Raw genomic sequence first — 19,982 nt, 5'->3', positions numbered from 1 at the left:
TTTAAAAAATGTCTACATGACAATTCAAGGGAATTTTTTGCGGTAATTAATTTTAAAAAATAATATTTTAATATGCTTTTTAAAATATTTGTGACAAGGTTTCACACATTTATTTCCCAATTTTCTTTTTTCGATACACTTTGGCACACATCTGTGCCCTCCCCATAGTCAGATCTCCCACTCGAAGTTTCCTCTTCCAACCCATGCTGAGGTCACCACTGACTTCTACACTCCATCTTTGTTATTTCTTCCCATACTTCTAATTCCTTGCAAGCCTGCCTCTTCCCACTTATGTTTCTGTAGTGCTTTGTAAATTATAAAATTAGAATCAGATTTCTTCAGGGAGCAGCGAGCTATTTATAAAGGAGAAAATCAAATTTTAATTGCTTCTAAAATATTTGAAAAATAAAATGAAGATTTCACTTCCTTTATTATCATCATAATTTCCATCACATTCAGACCTTTTCATGGCTACTTATGAAGATAGGCTTCTTTCCACAGGTCTCTCAACTGTACATCAATTTATTTATACAATGTAATATGTGAAGAATGACCAAAATAACTTGATAACATTTTATGATAATGAGGATGTGATTTTGAGACTGATATCTAGCTTTGTTTTATTTATGTGTTTTTATGTACAAGAAAAAGCATAATGTTTTAAGTTTTAATATAAAGCTATCTAGATAACTATGAGAAGAATAGAAGTAAAATAATCCTTAAAAATAATTATAAGAAAAGCTCATCAATTGTCCAGCTCTCATACTGTGTTGGGAATGAGGCATGAACTGGACCGTTTCTGGAGGCTGTTCCAACTTTATCATTTCAACTTGATTTTCAAGTACAATGCATTTTTTTCATTGCTACATATACCAAGAACCTAGCATAGCCTACATGCCTGATAAACGTCTATAGACAGTAATTACAGTGGGTAATACACCTAAGAATTAGCAGCTAACTTACCTGATAAGCAAGGTGACTTACCTGAAAAATTTTAATCACAACTGAATTCTGAAAGGTATCAAAGAAAAGTCCTTACCTGGTTTCTCTGACTTTTGACTTTTCATGACTCAGATGGCAGAGTGATTAATTTTACAGACTCAGGTAAAACTGCTTTACTTTAAACCCCAGATTGGCTACACATGTATTTTGTGGTTTGAAGGACAAAGAAGGGAAATAAAAAAAAAGATAATTGGGGATATTGTGTATCATTCTGAGGAGTTTAGACCTCATTAGGTAGAGAATACATTGATCAAATTTTTACTTTAAGAAACTCACTTTAGGAAGTGGGAGAAAAATTTTATATATTGTAATTGTCTAGTAAGAAGTAATAAGGATGCTTTATAAATCAAGACAGTAACAATCTGAGTGGCAATAAAGCAGCAAAAAAATAAAAATTAAGGAAAAAGCAGAATTTTATAAATTAGAGAATAATTGCTTTATCAAGAGGATAGAAAGCAGGAAGTCTAAAATCCTCAAAATTGCTTAAGCGGTTGAGGGTAATGCCAATGAATATAAAATGGAGAGAAAATTTTAGAGAAATAAGGTAATTTTAAACATGTTTAGTTTGAGTTGTTTCTCATGTGTCCAGGTGGATGCAACTCCCTAGAAGATAAATATGTAGACTCTTTCCTGAGAAATTAATCATATCAGTAAAAACCTAAAATCTTTTACTTTCTTTGTATCACTGTAGCCTCCCATTTTGCAGTTTTTCTATCGATAATAATCAAGTTTTCTCCATTTCATTAAAGAATAAAAATGTTTAAAAATCATTATTGTGCTTATTAACCAAAGAAACTATAAGTCAAAAATTATACTCAGAGATAGCTAAATTAAGCCTATTCATTTACTTCTTAAATAATTTGAGTGTAAAATAAGAATCACCATGAGAAGGCATGGAGAAATCTTATCTGCATATTATTAAGTGAATATTGCCAATCCAAAAGGGCAACATAATATTATTCAAACCATATAACCACCTGGAAAAGACTAAGACAATAACAATATTGGTCGTAACAAGGGGATAGGGAAGAGGAAGAGGTGATAGGTAAAGCACAGAGGAATTTTTAGGACATCACTACTATTCTGTATGATACTATCATGGTTTATACACATTCTTATAAATTTGTCAAAACTCGTAAAATGTAAAACAGAGTGAAATCTAGTATAAATTATGGGCTTTAGTTAATAATAATGTACCAATACTGGCTCATCAATTATAAAAAATGACTTGTTATATACTAGTACGAATTAATGTATTTTTGCCATACTAATGCAAATTGTAAATAATAGCGGAGACTTAGAGAGTGGGAAGGGAGCTTATTGGAAATCTGCACTTTTAGCTCGATTTTTCTAAACATAAAACTGCTCTAAAAATAAAGTTCATTAATAATTCTTAAAGGAATTCTACCAGTTCTCTAAACACAATATTTGCCCTGATATTCTCAAATTTATACTATTTTTACCACTCTGAGATTCCTGCATGAATGTCATGAATATATATTTGATAGTAAATGCCTGCTTTGTGATATAGTAATGTGTTTTTAATGGTTTTGAAAAATACTTTTCCATTTGATAAGTTGTTGTAAACTGTGTTCCTCTGTCCCAGTCTATGTGGTGCCACACCAATATAACTTGGCTTTATAACTGGCCATTTTTCTGAACTTTATTCATTCAGAACTCTGTGACCTATAATGTGTCTAAAACATGGTCTTCAAGTTTAGTTTCAGAACCTTAGCAGTGCATCAATTTCTATTATTGAATATCTTACCCAAACTTTCCAAAACATTTTAAAAATAAATAAAATGTAGCACATCTTCAGGTATGACCAAAAAAAAAAAAAAAAAGGCATGAGGATCTTCTAGAATGAAAGAGTCAGAATATTCCAATAGCAAGCAAGAGTTGTTTGAAGCCTGGAAGGATAATTTTTTTAAAAAAGCAACTAAGTAGTCATTGGAAATGCACTAGTACTACTACAATAGTGAAATTGTTGAAGAACTCTAAGAAAATCAAAACAAATAGGACAAAAAGGAAAACAAATTAAATATTACCTTCAACTTTCAATTTCTGCCTATGTTTTTTTGTTTGGTTTGGTTTGGGTTTTTTTTTTTTTTTTTTTTTTTTTTGGTACTGGGGTTCCTGGAAACCCTTCTACCTCTGGGCTACACTCCCAGACCTACTTTTTTCTACTTTTTTTCTAATTTGGAAATAGGGTCTCTTAAGCCAGCGTGGCTGGCTTTGAACCTGCGCGATCCTACTGCCTATGCTTTTTAAATGTAAATCTATCAAAATAGAAGCTATTTATGGTTTCAGTATCAAAAATTATTGAGTTAATTCCATATAATGCATATTTTCCCTTCATAAATTCAGGGTGAAAACTCCTCAAATTTGTTTTTAGTAAACAAGTCAATGTTAGTACAGATAAGTGATATTTTATGGTTTGCAACAAAAAAAAAAAGGCAGAAAAGATACTATTACTGTGATGACCATTAGACTGATGAGGAAGCTATAGATTAAAGGTGTTAAGTTATTTTTTCAGTGTACATCATATTAAAAATTAGGCTGGAGCCGGGCATGGTGGTACACACTTGTAATCCCCGCGCTTGGGAGGCTGAGACAGGAGGATCGCACAGGTTCAAAGCCAGCCTCAGCTACTTAGTGAGGCTCTCAGCAACTTAGTGAGACCCTGTTTCCAAATAAAGTAAAAAATATAGGTCTGGAAGTATAGCCCGAACATAAAAAAGCCCCTGGGTTCCATCCCCAGTACCACACACACACACACACACACACACACACACACACACACACACACAATTAGGCTGGCCAGGTCTATTGAATCTATGTCCAATACTCTCTCAGGTTCACCTGATATCATATGTAGATACCGTAACCATCTTCAACAGCAAAGTCTTAGCAACTAAGTATGGTAATACATGTGGCATATATGCAGAGGGGAAAATTCTTATGCAGGGTACACGATTAAACCTGCCTGAAACCTCAGAACACCAAGTGTCCCATAATTATCACCCACATACTGCTGAAAGTGGAGAGAGGAGAAGTTAAGCACATTCCCAGATGAAGGGATATACCACATCTGGATCAGAGGTTGACAGGGAGTTAGAGAAGGGAAAGTGAAAGCCATCTGAGAAAGATAAATACTCCTCTCTACGAAAGCCTGCTGACCGCTAATACCCCTCAACAGGGCTGACTGTCTTCCTAAAATACGGCTGATCCCCAAACATGATACTCCAGGACCCCTTCTGGACAAGGGAAGTGGTCTAACAAGCCATTGGTATTCAAACTGCCCGTTTTGGTCAGTCAATTCAAGGAGTCGTGATCTGGATTTAAAAACAAAACAAAACAAAAAAAGGAATAGACTTACATAGAACAGAATAGAAGGAATGAGCTAAAATGTAAACATGTCAGACTGCATCACCTATCATGAGTATTTATTTTTGAAACTTTTGTCAGGAGCATGGAGGTGGGGGTAATACTGGGTCACAAAGTAAAATACATTTCTTTCTCTGACAAAATAAGTGTTTAAAGCAATTGGCCTCCATCCTTGTGATTGATGCTTGGATCAAGGTCAAGCAGCTGGCTTTCTCGCAGACCGCCATTGCTTTCTCCCCTTCCCAGGTCTCTGGCCATTGCAGCGCACGCCTTTTGCTAATCGCATCACTGAAGTCTCAGGACTGAAAATGTGAGCAAGGACAACATGTCAAAGCCACTTCCCTTCATTAATTTTGTCTAGAAATCTGCTGACACAGTTGTCATTAGAACATTGAAATCTTTGATAATACATTTGAACATGCACACATTTTCAGCTAATAAAAAGCTCTACATATAATTCATCTTCTGACAGCTTTTTAATCAACTCAAGGCAATTGAATTTAATCCTTACACAGAGCTTCATCAGTGTAAATTTCACAGAAAGCATTGCAGTTGGTTATTTGAAAGGCTTAGGAGTCAGAGGATCCAAGTTCCAATGAGAATCCTTAGTCACAGGAACCTACTACCTGTAGGACATTGGGCAGATCATAATACACCTCCCAGCCTGGTTCCTTCAAGTGTAAAATAAGCAAGTTAAACTGGTTGTTTCCAATGTATCTCCCAGGTATAACTATATTCTATTTTAGTGTGTTGTGTAAGTTCTTGAAGCATTTAGATGATAAAAGTTTCTCCTGGTACTTTCTATCATATACGGTAAAGGTTAAACACATCTGAAGAACTCTCCAATTTAATTATTAAATATTAAATAACAAGCATGTGGAGGCACATGCTTGTAATCCCAGCACTTGGGAGGCTAAGACCGGAGGATTGTGGTTCGCAGACAGCCTCAGCTACTTAGTGAGGCCCGATTTCAAAATAAATAATAAAAAATAGGGCAGGGGGTGTAGCTCAGAGGTCGAATGTCCCTGGGTTCCATCCCCAGGCCCGCAAAAAAATAAATAAATAAAAAATTAAATATTAAAAAACTTAAGGAGACTATCAGGTAAAAAGTGAATTTTAAGAGGCTTTTTGACACTAATAATTAACACATAATTATTCATGAATAACAGATAAAAATAATGCTCTTTAGTACATAGTCCAAGCTACAAAAAGAGTGTATGTTGTCTGTAATATGGATGTGTCTTTTATAATATGCAACATTTTACATATGTAAATCATAGTTACTTTATACTCTAACCAGACACAAATTTCTTAAAACAGACTCATCATAGGGATAAAAGTGAAGGCCATTTAAGCCCTAAGCATTCAAATAAGTAGGGTTAACAAAATAAAAAGCACCTGTCTTGACAGGAACGCACACAGCTTTTGTTCATTACCAGCAAGAGCTAAGACAGAACAGAATTTGGGGAGGATGTGGGCAAATAGACCTTATTTTTATAATCTGCATTCATCAGCTGAATATTTTTATTAATTGTTATTATTATTGTTGCTGTTATTATTGTTTTTGCAGTACTGGGAATCGAATCAGGGGCATTCTACCTCCAAGCTACACCCCCAGCACCACTTTTTTTGTCTTTTTATTTTTAAAACAGAGTCTCACTATGAGTTGCAAAGGGCCTCGCTAAGTAGCTAAAGCTGCCCAAGAACTGCAATCCTCCAGTCTCCGCCTTCTGAATGCTGGGACAAGACTGTGCCACCAGGCCCGGCTCTGCAGCATTTTTTGTTTTGTTTTGTTTTGTTTTGTTTTTTTGATAGCTATTAAAAATCATACAAATTTGATTGCTTGAGTTCTGACAATTTTCATTTAGACATAAAAGTCTACCTTTCATTACAAAGGATTAGTTTGTTGTTGCTGTTATTTCTGGCACCGTTTCCAAAGCTGTTGAGCAAGAAATGTGGCGAGGGAATTTATCAAGTGAATATCTACATATATGACAATTTCCTTTTCCCCAAAGGAAAATAATATCAGTAAAGGAGGGAAAAGTGGAATGAAAAGGAAAAGGGACCGTGAGGAAGCACCAACATTTATAGGTAGATGGCTGTAGAAGAAATAGTAAAGGACATATAGAGGAATGTGACAGAAAAGAAAACAGAGATGATATAGGACTAAGGAAGCAGATGAATAAATTAGATGAATATATGGCAGGCTGCAGGGTACAGCAGGGTACAGCAGGCTGCAGGGTACAGATTGCTGGGGTGGTGGGAGAGTTTACATTTCAAGAGGCCAACCTAATGTCTGTCACACCAATGTCAAAAGATTCAGATGAAGCTAAAATGAGCAGGTGAAAACCCCTAGTTGAAAGTTACTGTAATTTCAGGGCATTTTAAATGATAATTTTCCCCTCTATGGTCCCATTTGGATGAAGGTTTTTAGTCCATTACCAGAAGAAACACTTAACTGACAATGTTTCTAACATGTTAAACTTGCATGCTTTAGATGAATTTCTTATTTTAACATTACTAAAATATTTCTGATTTACCTGAATCATGAAAAGGAACTCAAAATAAAAAAGAGCAAATGGATGGGATGGGAAAGAATGAGCCCTCACTTTCTGAGCCCTTTTAGTAGAAACAGCTGATACTCAAGAGGCTTGTCAGTTTTCCAAATGCCCAGCAAGCTCTGTGGGCCCAGACCCACCGCAGGAGACCAGGAGGATTGCATTTGCAGGGGCTATCTTACTTTGGACAATATCAATTAATGTTGTTGACAGCAGACTTGACCATATTGTTTAGTTATTTTGGTTCCTGTGGCTAAAGAACTAATATTGCCTTGGTTGCTAGGACCTCCACTTGTGGTCGTTTTTAATGTCTGGGTATTGCTCTGTGTTCTTTCTCTAATTTCACCAATTACTCAATTGTGTGCCTGTTTGCTTACTTTCTAAGTGACAACACTGACTTACCATCCCTCTTAATGTTAACATTCAACAGGAGAAACATGACAGGGTGGGGGTGTGACTATTTTGTCATGTTTTCTTAGCCTTAGTGTAATCGAGCTCCTCTGTTTGCTTCACGTTCATCATATGTACTAGTTTAGTGAGCCCTGCCTGACTTGCTAGGGAGATTAATCAGCCCTGGCTTCTTTGGTACATGAGCACTTGACTGATTTCTGTAATGACAGTAGTGACATCAGTGCCATAACTGTGCTCCTTTTCAAAATTCTTTCATAAATATTCTCTCGTATGATCCTTGCTTTTGCTCAAATTAAGTATTACTACTATAGTTGATTTTTATTGGTGTTATTATTGTGAGCCCTATTTTACAGATGAGAACAACTAGGACCAGCGTCATTAAGTGACTTTGCCAAAGGCATGAAGCTAGTCAGTGATGAGCTGGAGTTTAGTACCTTTTAGAAAATTGGGTGCTGTACTGCTGATTCTCAGAAAGGCAGCCAGGAGAGGGAAAAAAGCCAAGGAAAATAGCAAGCCCTAAAACTAGACAGTACCCCTGTGTCTAATGGATGTGGAGGGAATGTGAGCTGAGCCACTGAGGAAGCCTACAAATGTGGTAGCATTCAGATTCAGGGACATGTGAAGGGTTGGAGGGTGCTGTTGGCAGGAGACTAGGAGAGAGGATGGGGACTACCCACCAGCATTTCTGTCTACTAGAAAAACACCACATTTGAACAGGAAAAAGGTGCAGGTGTGGGTTTTTCTTGATAACAGGGAAGCAAGTAGAGACAGAGATGAAATAATACACTGCTATACTGCCTGTCTTTGTGTCCATGAACTTCCAGCATGCTTTAGGCTACTCAAGTAGCAGATGGAAGCAATAGTGGGCTTGAGTTTGTTGTGGCTTTTAATGGAGCAAGGGTTACACCCATGTCATTAGAAAATATAAGAGAGAAGGGTAAAAAGGAAAGCCCATGTTCCCTCTTAAATCTAGAGTAAGGTTACCATATTGTAGCAATGTAGCCAGTGGTTAAATACACAGATCCAAATAATAGATTTGAAGATCACTCTGCTTTTTCAGTCCCCAGAAGAAAGAACATGTGCTTATCCTATTCCACAAAACAAATTATAATATGGAAAGCTAATATCTTCTAGAATAGGTTTGAATGGATAAACCATATTAACAACTCACTTGCCCTAGTTGTGATGCTTTGACTTGTTTTGTCATTTAATGTGCGTATTTACTCATTTTTTTCTTATTTGTTTTAAAAGTATGATTATCAAATATTTAAATGAGAATGTGTACCAAATTATATTAGTGAATCAACCAATTAAATTAGATATTGAAAAATATTTAAAAGAAAATCCGATGGTCATTGGTTCTTTTATTTGAGAACATGAGAGAGATAAGTACCATTCTTTTTTAAAACTTCTACTTTTGTGGTTTTGTACTTTTATGGCTTTGCTGATTTTACCTCTGCATTTCTAACTGGGAGTACACAAATACATCTAAATAAATATTAGGATCCCACAGATATAAGCTGTTGTACTGCTACAAAGATTGTAGAATATGTGTTGGCAGCTCTGTCTTTATTACCTAGACCAATTACTTGAGTTAAAATATAAAATTTTGATATAATGTTCAAATCTCTAATGGTTCCTCTGATTCATTTTTCCAACATGAAGAAAGACATTTGTTGGAAAAAACTCTGGGAGGACATCGGATTGGCTACTGGTGTTATTCGTGGCCTTCCCATCATTGGGTTGAATGCGAAGTCGGCAGTGGCCCAAGGTTGTCAGCAAGAGACAATCACTGGAAAACCACTATTCTAAATATTTGGATGGTGACTTTTCTTTCTGTGGACAGATGTTCCTATAAAAAAAAACCTTCCAAATTATGTATCAATTGACCTCTTTGAGAGGATGGTTTATATTTGTCCTAACAAAACCAATAATTAGAAAAAAATATGACATCCGCTCTAGTTCCTGACAAGGACAAAGTAGGAAAAGAAAAAATTGACATCTGCGTACCTTAAATAATAATACTAAATCTCTGTTATTTCATTTTATATTTAATTTTAAAGTAATGCTACAGGGTACAAAAATCAACATATTAATTATTACTCATCTTATATCCTTTGGGCTTCTGCTTCTAATTTTTAAACTGACTCGAAATTCCTATGAGGACACAAACATATAAATCTTTTCAATGATAAGATAAATGCCTGAGAGTAGGTTTATCTTCTTTATATAAAAAAGTATAAGCAGCTAGGACTATAATTAATTAAAACAACTTTAACAGACTGTTAAGGAGTTACAAGCAGAAATAAGATTGTAATTCATTTTGATGTTATTTCTATTTCAAAGAATGAATAGTTGTAAGAGACTGATTTAAATATATATACATATATATGCATATATATTAAATATATTTCTTCTAAAACTTCACAGATAATTTCATCATGAATTTAAAATGATTATGTAGAAAAAAGAAGAGTGAGCACTACTATCATCCTATAATAGAACTTAGCAATTGCCCTTTATGACATTGCATTATCTTTAAAAAAGAAACTGTAGATTTGAAGCATTCTGGAAAGGAGGAGAGATTGCTGAAGTTTGTATCAGAGGCGAATGTTTAAAAAACAAAAAGACAACGGCAGGATCAGATTCACAGCTGGAGCAAGTTTAAGTCACCTTGTCCTCATGCTCACTCTAGTCTAGGACAAAAATAAAATGATGGATACGTAGATTGTGACTAAAATGCTTTTCTTGCTATTTATTATATAAGCTTCCACTTGTATCAACTATCAATTCTCTATAATTTACAAGGAAAGAAAAATCAATATAGATTGCTTCAAAAATTTAAATTATTTTGGAAAGCTTAATCTTAAAGTGATTAGATTTTGGTGTCAGTTGATGGCCAAAGAGGATTAGCAGATTATTTCCATTTTAGCAGGGGAAAGTTGGGCTGAGGTTGAAAAGAAAAAGTTACACAAATAATTTCAGAAGGTAAAGTGTCACCTACAAAATATAGCAGAAGAGTTTATTTCAGGGAGCACATTCATGACTACTCAGGTGTAGAAATAGATACAACATTTTATTACAGAAAAAGGCAATCTATATTAATTCTTCCTAACCAACTCCCTCAAGTTCAGTTCAATGTATTTAAAGAATTATTTTCTCACAATATAACTGCATTGAAACCACTGTCCTTCGACTGCCCAAGTTATATTAAAAAATCATGGAATCTGAATTTACACTAAACACTTTCAGCTTCTATTTAGAGAATCACGCCAAGAAGCTTATCTACATTTAAAATAAAATTATTTTGTCAGTATTGCACTCATCGCTTTTAAAAGAATTTCAAAATGCTACATTACATTCAGATTAAATTCATCTGTTCATCTCAGTAAGACAAAGTGAAGAGTAAAGAACGGGAGGATCTATTGCAAAGACAGCAGGAGGTGGATTTTTATTCATTCATGAATATTGTAAATTTAAAAGGTAGAATGATTAATTGCCTGAATTTTAAAACAAATTGTTTTGAAGGTGGTTCGTAAAACCTGATACCTCCAACTCCAGTGGTGACAACACACATGTAACATACTTACTCAAAATATACTGGTTCATAAGGTATTGAAAGTTTTGTTTAAAATTAGTTTTGATTTTTTAGCATTTTAAATATTCTCAGGATTTGACATATATGAATATTAAAATTTACAAATAGTTTACATAGACATTAGCAATAGTTCTGCAACTTAATTTATGCAATTATACATATCTGTGTCTGTGCTACCTTTTAAAATCCGTTAGCAATAGCTGCAATGTAAATTTAAAAAATAATGTTGGTAATTCAGCAAAACTATTCTTGCTAGTTCTGTATCCACCATCTGAATGCTAACATTCTTAATTTTCTATGTCAGTTTCCATCATACCCAAAACTGTCTTTGAAGGCAAACCTAAGAATGAGAATTTTAACACCTGTAAAGAATAGTGTGTTTGTCTCTGAGCTCTCTAAATTTTCTTAAAATTTAAGAACGTATTTTCTAGGAGTAATTTACAAATAATCCACTTTGCCTATGGAACAAGTAGAGTCCTGGAAATAAAAATGCTTCTCTTCAAACAAAATCGGGCTGCATGAATTAAGAAAACTGTGGAGCCTAGTCGGTCTCACTTTTACTTTTGCATATTAAGGAAACATTACATTTCTTTAATAATTTCTTCTGCAATGGTAATAAAATTTGTGCCTTAATTCTATATCCTGAAAACATAAAATAGATGATTGTTGAAATTTGCAGAAAACCAAAGACTAAATTTCTAATCTGCCTCCTTAAAGTTACACTCTGTTGTTCCTTATTCCTGCATCTCTGGAAGGCATGTATTTCAACATCATCAGCCACGGATGAAGGCGATGGGGAGCCAAACTTATTAAGTTCAGGATGACAACATACAATTAGTTTTTTATATCAATTGACACTTTGTTTCCAATCTTCTTAAGTATATTTGCTATTATAATAGGTGAAAATTCAATAAAGTTACCTTTTGAGTCTAGAGATTGCTCTAAAAAAGGAAGTGAGATCTTCCCTCTTAAAGTGTCTAATTTTCATCCTGATTTTGAAAATAAAAACACTAAAATTTTTGATCATCACATAACTAGTAGAATAGATAGCCCAACATTATTTAAAAATTCCTCTTTCTGCTTTGAAGAATCTATTTTCCTTCATAACAGCACATGTTTCAGATCATCTTCGAGATAAGTGAAAAGGCCGAATATAGAAATCACCCGTTTACCAGAAGAACTCCTACTATTCAACCAGTTTGCTTTGTTTTACCATTAACACCAATATGCTATTTTTTCTCACAAACCTAGTTGCAAATGTTAAAATTTTATTTTTAAAATTATAGTTAAGTACATAAAATAAAATATATTTCATAGAACTGCTAACTTATGGAGGGCATATCAGAAATTCAATTCATTTGGAAAATAAATCAGTCTTCAATTTGAGGAGATACAAGTAGAGTTGCAAACTCTGTAGGTGTGTGCGCAGGAAGGTGTGTGCAGATGTTTATTTTATTCTTTGTTTTTTGTTTTATACTGGGGATTGACCCAGGATCTTTCTACCCTTGAGCTACAGTCTCAACCCTTTTTACTAATTTTTGTTTTGAAACAGGTTCTAAAGCCTCCCTCTGTTGTTGAGGCTGTCCTTGAACCTGCAATCCTCCTGTCTCAGCCTCCCAAGTACTGGGATTATAAGAGTGAACCACCACGACTTTCAAGTTAGAAGCTCTTTAAAAAGCATAATTAAGTACATATTTGGGAGTATTATAAAATAAATGTGCACAATTTATAACTATTTACATATAGATATGTTGTCAAAACATGAAGGGTAAGCTAGTTTGGGGGATGTGTCAGACACTGTAAAGCCAAGGCAATTGACAGCACTTACATACCTCGCCATTTGATAGAGGAAAATCAGGTATTGTGGCCTAAGGGTGCGACACCAGAAGTGTTCTACAGAAACTCCCAAGATATGCACAGATTAGAATCGAAAGAACCTCAAAAGATTACTGTGTTCCTCTGACACATTAATCTCTCTCCAATTTATAACTTGAAATTAGAAGTCAGAAGCCTTAAAGAAATCCTCTGATTTGGATTAAGGGTATATACATTCCTTCTAACCCTTGCCCCATCTCCTGATGGACTTCTAAGAACCCATATAGGGATAATTGCTGTTGAGAATGTCAAGGTGTCCCTCAGGAAGAGGAGAAGGGCAGGAGAGAGGCCACGTGAGTGTGGAGGCACGTGCAGACGTGAGGATGTGCAAAGGTTTCCTACCTACGTGGACACGCACGCACGTGCGTGTAGACTTTCCTTTCTTGAGCCCTTAAAAAATCGCATAGATGCAGACTTCATAACCCATTGAGAGAATAACTGAAATATTTGGCATTTCAAAGCCCTGGGAAATACTCTCAAGCTGCAAAACTAGCAAAACTGTCCCCGTGAGAGGGCAGTAGGGCGCCAAGCTCCAGCAGGAGGCTCTGGTGGACGCAGCACCAGCCCTCTCTCTCCAGCTTCACCCTGCGCCTATTCTGTGGACCAGAGCGGCCACGGAGGACTCGGAGTGAGCGCGCAGAGCCTCTGCGGAAACAGGGAAACCCGCGCCCACAGGGCATGGGCAGCCGCTGCGGGTGACACATGCTGTGCGAAGCGCACACAGTGGTTGGCAAACTAGCTTTTGATTTTGGCCTCCCACAAAAGGAGCGGAAGGAGGAGCTGCAGTGGTTCCCAGTGCCCGCAGAGCCCCCTCTCCTGGCCGAAGCGCGCCGTCCACAGTCGGTGCCCAGGGTGCGCTCGCGTCTCTTGTGTCTGTTTCTGTGTAACTGTTTGCAAGTGACTGTCAATCTATCTGTAGGAGAGACAGAAACAGAGACCCCCGCAGGAAATTCCCTCCCGCAAAATCGACTCTGGGTGTTACTGTGTCGCTAGCGCCTCGGATGCTGCCAATGTCACCTCATCCTGGTGTTGCCTCGTAGATGATGGTATTTACATTTCTACGCTACTGAGATATGCATGCCTATATGAGTTGCTTTCTGCCTGTGACCTTGCTTCTTTGAAAAGAGAAAGTGGCTGGGAACGGAGAACCTGAAAAGCTGTAAATGTCCCCTCCAGGCTGTCAAAGGTATTGGGCTCCCAGGACCTGGAGTCTGTCCAGACTGAAATCCCGCTCTGCCCCTGGGGTAGCTCATCTCTCCGTGACTCAGTTACTCCATTTGCAGAATGGAAAAGCAACGCGCCTATAGTATAGCGTTGTAAAAACTAAGCAAGGGAACATATGTAAAACGCTTAGAACATCGCCTGGCACAAAACCGCTGTTCTGTGCCTTGGCTGCTCTGCACATCTTCATCAGCTGCATCCTGGTGTAGGATGGAGGGACCATTCAGGCCATGTTCGCCCATAGAACCGTTCTAGATCTTAAACCGTACTCGTGCCCCAAAGCAAAGGTGAGACGGAACCTTAATCTGCCCACTCCGTGCGTGGCAGCACCCACCCAGCCACCCGCGCCCGCGCAGACCCAGCCGTCGGGACCCCTTCGGACCCCTTCCCCACTCGCGGGGAGCGCACACCTGGGGTGCGCGTTCGGGCTCTCTTGCAGTCCTGGGGCTCTGAGGCAAAAGGCGCGCGCGCCGGAGCGCTGGTCCCTACCTCTCCTGGCTGAAGAGTGTGTTTGGGGGGGGTTTCCTACCTGCCCCAGGTTTTTGCCTTTCTTACTGCCGCCGAATGTCAGTCCTTGGTAGGAGCCCGCAGATCGATTGGCGGCCTGGGCAGGCGTCTCCCCGCCCAGAGAGGACTTGATGGAGTTGAGTTTGGCCCGCGAGTTGCCGAGCTGCGAGCTCTCCACCATCAGCACCGCGGCCAGTAGGAGTAGGCAGCGGGAGGAATCCTTGCCCCGCATCAACGCGGCCATCTCCGGGCCAGGGGGTCCCGGGGAGGCGCAGAGCCCGGAGGGTGCGGGTGCAAGGGGAGGAGGACCCCAACGAGGGGCCCCTCGCGTGGGGCGTGGGGCTGCAGACAGCTGCCACAACCTTTCCTGGCGGGGGAACCCAGGACCGTGTGAACTCAGTCTCGCGCCTGCAGCCAGGAGCCAGCGGCACCGGCGAGACGCGCTTCTCCACCGGAGCAGGAAGTTTCTGCAGTAACTGGAAGCTGTGAACAGCGAGGCGCCTTCTCGCCAAGGAGGCGTGACCCTCAGTGCGAGAAGACCGGCCCGCGGACGCGCGGCTGGCCGGCCCTCCCCGCACCTCCGCCGCTGCGCCCGGTGCCGAGCGCGGCGCGATTCTCCTCCGCACTGACCAGGAGGTCCGCACCGGCTCCTTCCCCTTCGATCTCAGTTGCTTTTCTCTCCTTTCTTTTCTACCGTTTTAGGTCTCAACTTTTGCCGGGTTGTCTTTTCCTCCAAGGTTAGCAGTCTCTACAGTGGGGACCCGCCAGCCCCAGACCCTCAAGGTTGCGTGGAGCCGAGGTCTCCAGACGCCCCGGGGTTGCTGCGAGGGCCGTCCCGGGTCCGCACCCGGCAGCCAATCCTGCGGCCACGCAGCGATGCCCAGGGCAGGACCCGCGCTCCGCGCCCGCCCGCGCTGCGTCTCTGCCCCCCATCCCGCCCTCGATGCCTTTTATAGCGTTCCACAGTGGGTCTTTCCTCCGCCCCCAATTCAAGAGTGACAAAGAGTGAAAACGTTTCTCTCGCCCCCACGCCCCCTCCCCCGCTACCCCCCTTCCGAGGCTTCCCGGCTCCTTCCCCTCCCCCAACTCCTCCCCCTCCCCCACAGAAAGACCTGGGGGATCCTAATTCCTGACCTAACCCTAACCCAGGGAGCAGATGGGCCTTAGGAAACGGGCGGTGGGCAAATGTGGAAATGAAGAGGGGCAAACTGTTCCGGTGCCCCAAGACATCCACCACCCTTCCTAATCCTTCCATCCACCCTCCCTCGGACTCGGGAAAGCGCCGAGAGAGCCCCACCGACGCCCTAGAGTCGGGAACGTCCGCCGCGACCCTGCTCAGCGCGCGCTCCAGCTGATCTCAGCCCTGGCTTCCCCCTGAGGGAGTGGGCTGCGCTCTGCAGGTGCGACTCCCGGTGCCCTGCGATCCGAGGCTGACTTTAGGACCAAAGGAGGGGAAGATAAGGCTCTTCTCACCATCGGAAGCTTTTAGTCTGTTCCCTCCCCATCCCCACCACACACAGAGTGTTGTTGGTCGGTGTCTCTGGGGGACTGCGAGGCAGGGGTGCCGCTGGATATACTCCAATGGGTTGGACCTCGCAGCACGACTGGGCATCTTTAACGTGGCTGGCAACTGCCCTCTTTGCAAAAAGGAGATGGCAGACAAGAATGAACGGGGTTGGGGACAGGAGCCTTTGAGGCCTTGACTTCTTCTGCTTCCTGCCTCCTGGTCCCAGGAATTCCCAGGGAAGCCTTTCCTGTCAGCCCTGGAGGTTTCCCAGGTCCAGTCGGCTTCTGCAAAGGTGGAAGGTGGCTTCAGGAGGGACTGGAATGCGCGGCTCTGGGCACTTGGGGGCGCCCTTGGCAGCGAGGATCGGGGAAGGAAAACTGCAGGAGACTAGCTGGGGGCAAGTTCCGCGCTTGGCCAGGTCTGGCCACCAACCCTACAAGGCTTCCAACGCAACGAGAGGGTTCAAAATTTGCTACATTTCTCCTTCATAGGCAGTAATGTCTCCGAGGCACTGAGCCAGGACTTGGAGTTACACAGTGATGGCTCGCTGAAGAGAGGACTCTAGCAGCATTCTTTTTAGAATGTTTCAACTTAGGTGCCTCAGCTTTCCACACCTAACACTGGCAAACACCAGCATGCCCAGGAGCACAGATTTATCAAGTCACTAAGTGACAACGTTAGTGACTCCTTTATTTTCCACCAAACAATGCCACCATCTGAAGTATAGAATTAGAGTTCTTGAGCCTCCCAAAAAAGTTCTAGTTATATTTCTTTCTTCTGAACTTTGAGTGGCTGTGCCCTGAAATTCTTCATTTACAGACAGGTAGCTGTGTGTGTGTGTGTGTGTGTGTGTGTGTGTGTGTGTGTGTGTGTGTGTGTATTACACAGCCAAAAAGGGGTTAGAAACAAATGAACCCTCTGGCATATTTTCTTATCTTTCCATTGCCTTAGGGTAGAGATCTCCACATTTTAAAGGTTGTTTTCACTGTTTAAAAATGTCCAGGAATAACAACAGAGATGACCCTTAAGGACATCATGCTAAGTAAAATAAACCAGTCACAGAAAGATTGCATGATTCCACTTCTGTGAGACATCTAAAATAGTCATATTAATAGAATCAGAGAGAGTGGAATGAATTACCAGGAGCTTGGGGGAAAGAGTCATTTCAGCTAGATTAATAAGGTCTAGAGATTTGCTCTATTCCATAGTACCTTTAGTAAACAATAATCGTTGTACACTTAAAAATTTAAAAGGGTACATCTCATGTTAAATATTCTCACCACACTAAATTATATATATATATATGTATATACATATACATATATTATATATATACATACATCTATACATTTATCCACATGTGTATGTACGTGCACACACACACACACACACACACACACACACACACACACGGGAGGGGGTATGCCTATGCCTAGGAATTAAAGTGTTAGTTTGTAAGAATAAGCAAGATATTCTAGGCACTAATGAAAAGCAAGGAAGCCGGCTGTTATGCTATAAATAAGTGCTTGAGACTCAACACCTAGATTTTGTGAAGGGGTTGTTTCTTTTGCCTTAGTTTTGATTTATTAATCAGGAAACATTACAGAAATGGAGAAAATTAAAAATCTACTGGCTCAAATATTTTCAAAGACTATTATTTTAGGGCAAAAGAAAAAGACAAAATACAGTTAAATACGTAGAAAACAAACCATTCTATCTTCACTTCAAAAGGTACAGACTTTGACCATAGATTGAAGAGAAAGCTCAAATAAACAAAGGAAATTTAAAGATGCTTTGCCTACTCTGTCACTTCCCTCTTGTTTACCTCTAACCAAAATAATACCTCACATACACAAGACTAACTAATAGAAATGTCAAGCACAGCACATTTACACAACAAACTCCTCAGCTCTGAGTACCCTGATGACAAGATGATCTCAGAGACCCAAAAACACCCTACAAGCTGCAAAGGCAAATTTTTACAAATACAGTCAAAATTAAAATTCACATGAAATTTACTTGCACAAATATTCTCCATTATGAAACAAAATTATATATATGGAATCAGATACTAAAAAAATACAACTACACCTTGGACTACACCTTGGACTAAAAAGGAGGCAAAAACTAATTTTTATTCATAATCCAAATGCTTTGTGGAAAACTGACAAAGGCACATAAAGTGTGTAGACAAGTAGATATGCAGATACAAAAGCAACTAACTGCAAACAAGCCTAATCCTTTGGGTTACTGTCATAAACCCACATGTGCTTTTTCCCTGTGTGTTTTCCTAAGTAAAAAGATACAAGTTTTATTATTTTATGTGGAAAAATATATTTTATGTCATTTTCAATAACACAATTAGAAAGTAAATATATATAGACATGATTATAACTATGTATAATTAGAGGATTATAAATAGATATAATTAGAGAGTAAATCATATATAAACATGTAAAAGTAAGAACAGGGCCCCCTGTCCAGAAGAAAATGCCTGTATGGACATTTTGGGTTTGGCTATATATTCCCTCCTTCTCTCTGTTCCTCTGCAGGGTCACTTTCATTCCATAGAAAAGCCACAACTTTCTCAGAAGTTATTTCATTTTCTTTCTGAATTCTTAACCCCAAAGTCAAGTTAAATATATTTCTTGTCATTTTATTGTTGTTTCCTGCCCTTGCTATTTTTCATCCCACTACTACCTGCCCCCTTGCTTATTTAGCAGTTGTTCCTGCACTTGCTGAACATTTATTAAGTATGGGACCCTGAGACACAGGGGTAAGTAGGTAGAAGCCTTGGCCCTGGCCAACCTCACAACCCACTGTCAAGGCCTGGACTCACTGAAATGTGCCTCAACCCTTCTCAGAGGATTACTGGACAGATATTCCCTCTAAAGTCTGAAAACAACCAATATAAAAAGCAAATAATCCTGTAGTTGTGACGCAGGCTTATAATCTCAGTACTTGGAAGGCTGAGAAAGGGGGATTGTAGACTTGAGGACAGCCTTAGCAAATTCTGAGACTTTCATTAACCCGGTGAGACCCTATTTAAAAATATAAATAAAATAAGGCTGGGCTGTAGCTTGAAGGCAGAATACCCCTGGGTTCCATCCCCAGTGCCACAGGAAAAGAAAATAGCAAATTATGTAATCTAAAATTCAGTGAGCTAAACATCTACTAATATAAGTGACCATAGGTGGGTTGGAGTCATAAACAATCTCTAAACGTTGATTGGAAAACCTTTCCTGTTATGATACACAATAGCTGTATGTCCTTCTCTGCGATCCATGTATTCTCTCTGTTGAGTTCTGGTGGACTTGAATTCAACATTCATCTTTGGAAACAGCACTAAATACCAAGTAACACCTAATCGTGAAAGGGAAGTGTGTTTATTTCCTGAGTGAATTTCAATGACAAGAAATCTATCTGGGTGACCAATAAAACACACAAATTCTTGATAATCTGAACTAGAGTTTTCTAGACTAGGTTTCTTAATTTCAAGGTTCCATAGAGATCACACAAAAGTACCCAGGAATAGGACCTAGGAAGAGAGGAACACAGCAATATTTATGGTTAAATGCCTGTTTCGTTATTTATTTGAGGGAGGATTGTGTTTGTTGGTTAGTTGGTTTCAGTCAACTCAACTTAACTGCTCAGATTTGGAAGCTACAGTGAATTGGGTGGAATACTCCAAACCTTCCACCTGCCAGCAGCAGGATGGATTCATTTCTACCAGGTCATTATTACAGATATTTTCAAAATAAACATTACTCAAATGAGAAAAATATTTTAAATCTGGCAATTTATTCAGTCAGAAGTGTTTTGGTCATGTGCAGTACAGAATATTAAAAAACAATGGCATGATAGGGTAACTAATCCAAAAATGGTACAATGTGTTTATTACTGGTCAATTATCTGA

General features: G+C 39.4%; 1 protein-coding gene across 1 annotated transcript in view; it reads right to left on the bottom strand.

Moving 5' to 3' along the window:
- Nucleotides 1-14,803, bottom strand: part of DKK2 (dickkopf WNT signaling pathway inhibitor 2) — a gene marked incomplete at both ends in the record, with an annotated part of 98,064 nt that extends 83,261 nt beyond the window's left edge. The window contains one exon of the mRNA XM_080697310.1: nucleotides 14,582-14,803. Coding sequence (XP_080553436.1) covers nucleotides 14,582-14,803 — 222 coding nt within the window. The remainder of the gene's footprint in view (nucleotides 1-14,581) is intronic.
- Nucleotides 14,804-19,982: the final 5,179 nt, after the last annotated feature.

The sequence above is a fragment of the Muscardinus avellanarius genome, assembly GCF_963383645.1.
Source record: "Muscardinus avellanarius genome assembly, chromosome: 6".
Taxonomy (NCBI): domain Eukaryota; kingdom Metazoa; phylum Chordata; class Mammalia; order Rodentia; family Gliridae; genus Muscardinus; species Muscardinus avellanarius.
Note: the sequence above shows the minus strand (reverse complement) of the source record. Positions and strands in the feature narration are given on the sequence as shown.